We start from the raw sequence: 4,494 nt of genomic DNA, 5'->3' as shown, positions 1-4,494 counted from the left end.
GTTGCAGCTTTCATACAAGAAGTGCAGCTCAAAGTGCTTCACAGGAAAAGACAATTACATGCAGTGTTTCACATAAAAACAGATATATATAATTGTACATTTAAAAAAAAAAAAAAAAATATGGAAAAGAAATTCGATGAATGAGAACGGATAAAATTAGTTGAAATATAAAATATGTACACGATAAAAATGAGATAGATAAAAAAAAATAATAATAATGCAAAAAAATACAACTTGGGATGACGTACGGTGCCGAATTGAACAAATAAGCGTTGATGTGTGCGTCTTTATGTTTTGTCCCGAAGGTGTGCTGGTGTGTGTTCTTACGAGGGTCGAGGTGGACTTTGTTCAATCCGGCTCAGCGAGCCGCTGCTGAAGCTGCGACCCAGAAAAGACCTGGTGGAGGTGAAGCGGACCGTCGCACCCGTGTTGAGACGTCAAGAGACGATGACGTCATTTCATCACAATCTTCTCCGTGATCACCGTCTTTTCCAAAATACCACGCGCGCGGTTAAACGCAGCGTTAAAAATCACCAAACTTCTTTTAAAAGAAAATAGATTTGCACTTTTTTGTTGTTGTTGTTTTTTTTGTTTTAACGTGCGATTAATCGGCACAACGCTGGCAAACGCACATAGCCAGTTTATTAATAATGGGATTAAAGGTTTAATAACACTCAGATTCAATACACAGAAAAATAAAAGTTACGGGTTCGTTGTCATAAAAAATACATCCAAACATATATTTTTTTTTTATATTTCATAACTGGCTCTCAAGTCCCGACTCTTGACAGATTATTCATATTTTGTTTTTCTTTTCCACAGACCCTCCTCCACGAAATGATCCACGCCCTCCTCTTCGTCACCCAGAACAACCGAGACAGAGACGGCCACGGACCCGAGTTCTGCAAACACATGAACCGCATCAACGGCGCCAGCGGGACGAAGATCACCGTGAGTGTTACCTTTTTCGGAGCTGAAGTCCAAATCGGGAGGAGAAGAAAGAAAAAAATTAATAAATAAAATAACTCTCGGTGAGCTGAAGGATGAAATGATCCTCCTCAGGTCTACCACAGCTTCCACGACGAGGTCGACGCGTACCGGCAGCACTGGTGGCGGTGCGACGGGCCCTGCCGGAGCCGAAAGCCCTACCTGGGCTTCGTCAAGAGGGCCATGAACCGGGCGCCGTCCTCGCTGGACCTGTGGTGGGAGGACCACCGGAGGACGTGCGGCGGGACGTACGCGAAGGTCAAGGAGCCCGAAGGATACGGCAAGAAGGGCAAGAAGGACGGGAAGGCGGCGGAGGCGAGGCCCTCCGGAAACGGCAAGCCGCCGGGTACGACCGCGGGTAACGCAGAAATACAGAAAACGCTGTTAATGAATGATCAGAGGCAACTTGAGGCAGTTTGTGGAAGATTCAGGCACAATTTTTATTTTATTTTTTTTACTGCGATTTCACATCATTTCTGACCAGTTTTCTGACCCTGCCATTGTGACACAATAACCTGGGCGCTGCGCCTAAATCCTGGTAACAGGAGGAAAACCCCGTCGGTGGCTAAACACCGCGGATTTTCTGTCAGTGTTTCACAATAAAAGGCCACGCGGCGTTTTTAATATCAAACAGCAGCCATCTGAATGAACTTAATTCAGCTCAGATATGACGACACAACAGTGAACAGTAAATTAGAAAATGTACAAACAGTCATGCGGGATTACACGCATGACTGTTTTTTTCGTAGTCGCCGGTGCGTGCGAAGCGTAGACTGTATATAAAAGCGGAAGTAACTTCCGGGAAGCGTCTTAAGCTGCAATACCACCGAGCGCCACCAGAGGGTCGGCTCCAAAAAAAAAAAAAAAAGCCTCTGTAGACTCCCATTCAACTTCTCTCATGAAATACAAAGTCAATAATTTGATTTAGTTATCTCGGTGTTGTTGGCTAAAGTCTTATTCTTATTAGTTTTCTGGAGGTCCATCTAAAAAAAAAAAATCACGTCGTTACTTAGAAAAAAACGCTTCAAGAAGATGTGTTTATGGGGGCGTGTCTTGTTTGATTGACAGGTCTGCGGTGCAGTCAGGTTACAGCTATCGGTGGGCGGGACGTAGTATCGTCGGGGTTTCCAATCAGATCGAGTCAGATCCAAACATGGTCACTTCCTGCCCCAAACCAAAAGGACAAAAGGATTCGTAAACGGTTCAGATATTGTTTTTTCGACTTAGTTAACTTTTTAACCGCTTAAAAGGTTTATTCAGCTGTTTAATTTAAGCGAATATTTGACACAACAGGAGCAACGAGGGGTTAAATTCTCCGTTTAGGCTCGAGATATGTCACTTTATAAAGTTTCAAAAACTCCCCCGAGTCAAATCCACCGCTGGCTCCTCCCTCCCCCCTCCAGCTCGACCAAATATGGTCACTTCCTGCAAAGGTAGCGCCCGAGAAAAAAAAAAAAACAGAACTCGAAGCTCCGTCACTTGTTTTATGTTTAATATGTAATGTGTTCACATTTAAATGTATTTATGCTTTTTTTTTTTTTTTTTTTGTACCATTTCTCTCCTTTCAGGTTCTGGATTGCAGGATATCAGGAACATGATCCCGTTCAGTGGGAAAGGTTTCCTCCTCGGAGGAAAGTCTCAGACCCCGGCGCCGCCGCCCGTCGCCGTCTCCCCTCCGAAGAACTTCCCCGCCCCTTCGTCGGCGGCCAAAACTCTCGCCTCCCCGACCGAAGGGACCCCGGCGGCGAAGAAGTCGTCGGTCGGCGACACGAGGGCTTTCGTCAGCGTCGACGGCTCGCCGGTGAAAATCCCCAAAACGCGCGGCGGCGGCGGCAAGATCAAACAGAGGTCCATCGAAGAGCTCTTCAACGGCAGGAAGTCGGCGTTTGACTCGCCGAAGACTTCCGCGGGCGCCGCCTCGGCCTCGAGCGAACCCAATTCGAACAAATCCAGCCGGTCTGCGGTTTCGACGGGATCCAAACCGACGCCGTCCAAATATTCCGGCGCCTCCGGGACATCGGGAGGTCCCGTCGGGGGTCCGACGTCGAGGAAGGGGCCGCCGGGGGACGACATCACCGGCTCGGCCGCCGTCTTCGATTTGTTCCGTAGGACGCCAGGAAGAGATTCAGCGGCGAAATCAGCCTCCTCGTCTTCTTCTTCTACATCTCTATCTTCCTCCTCCTCCTCCTCTTCCTCGGCGCCGACGGTCAGCTGTCCCGTGTGCCGAGCGAAAGTGCCGGAGCCAAAGATCAACGAGCATCTGGACTCCTGCCTCTCCTGAGCGACCGACTCAAAGGAAACGTCTCTGGGTTTCGTCACTGCTGCTGCTCCGCCTGAGGACGTGTTGGATATTTAATATTAATAATCGTATAATCCTCCGACGTGCTCACGGTTACATACATAACTTCTAAATACCAGATTTGATTGGTTGGACAGATTTTTTTTTTTTTTTTTTTTTTTAAAGTACGATTTTAATGGAAGTGAAGCTGAATTTTCTTCTTCTTTTTTTTTTTTTTTTTTTTTATATATATATCCGGTGCCTCGTGCGTCATTCTTGTTGAATCAGCGGTTTTGATCACCCAAAAAAAAAAAAAAACAACCAGACTGATTACAAGTTTTATAATCCAGAAAGCTGCTGAGTCACACCTCCACAAAGTTTATTTTTAGGCAACTCTCCGGAGGCGGACGAGTCGAGCTGCGTTTCCTGCAGTCTGATGTATCCTCTTCCTCCTCCTCGTCTTCCTCGGACCTGCGTCGGCGGGGAATCACATTTCGCACTCGCCGGCGAGTTGCATTTCTGCACGTCTTCACATTTTCACCGCGGAGGTTCAGAGGTGACCGCATTTTTTTCCTGTCGGCATTAATATTTTGGACGCAGTGCAAATTTATCCCGTTATTTCACAAAATATGGCTCGTAATTAAAACTCCAACCGTTTCAATCACGAGTAGGACGATTAGTGAACACAGTAATAAATATACGCGGAAAATAACAGGTGCTAAAGGTGCTACAACATTCAAACTTTCTATCTATGTTCTTTTATGTTTATGTTGAAACAGAAGTTTTTAGATATGTTCAAGATTTTAATGCCAAATAAAATAATTTTTTATGTTTCTGTTGGCGTGAATATTTTGTACGAATATTGCAAAATATTACAACTTTCTATGGCAAATTTTGCTATGAACTCTGGGTAATTCCCTCAGGCACGAAGTCCGCTGAAATGTGACCGTGGGTGAGCGGAGAGGAGAGGAGGGTGGGAGGTCAGAGGTCAGACAGCGCGAGGCCAGCTGCTGGTCCTTGACCCCCCCCCCCCCCTCCAGGACGGACTCAGCAAAAAGCCAAAGAGGCAAAAGCAGGTCGGCACGCGCAACCCCCCCCCCCCCACCTCCCATCGCATTTCAATACCCGCAGTCTGCTGCGGACGCTTTGATCGCCATCTGGCTTGCACGCGCATCGACCCTTTCAAAATAAAAGAAATACCGGCGATAAGAAAGAAAAGTGAGGATTTA

At 46.6% G+C, this 4,494-nt stretch overlaps 1 protein-coding gene across 1 annotated transcript in view; it reads left to right on the top strand.

Moving 5' to 3' along the window:
- Positions 1-4,098, top strand: part of sprtn (SprT-like N-terminal domain) — a 4,629-nt gene extending 531 nt beyond the window's left edge. The window contains exons 2-5 of the mRNA XM_069724227.1: positions 306-405; positions 823-951; positions 1,063-1,333; positions 2,556-4,098. Coding sequence (XP_069580328.1) covers positions 306-405; positions 823-951; positions 1,063-1,333; positions 2,556-3,268 — 1,213 coding nt within the window. The 3' untranslated portion in view covers positions 3,269-4,098. The remainder of the gene's footprint in view (positions 1-305; positions 406-822; positions 952-1,062; positions 1,334-2,555) is intronic.
- The last annotated feature ends 396 nt before the right edge of the window (positions 4,099-4,494 follow it).

The sequence above is a fragment of the Brachyistius frenatus genome, unplaced genomic scaffold (genome assembly GCF_029030835.1).
Source record: "Brachyistius frenatus isolate BFR_SWC_R1_liver_20210118 unplaced genomic scaffold, ASM2903083v1 Contig_365, whole genome shotgun sequence".
NCBI lineage: Eukaryota > Metazoa > Chordata > Actinopteri > Embiotocidae > Brachyistius > Brachyistius frenatus.
This window is presented reverse-complemented; position numbering and strand designations above follow the sequence as displayed.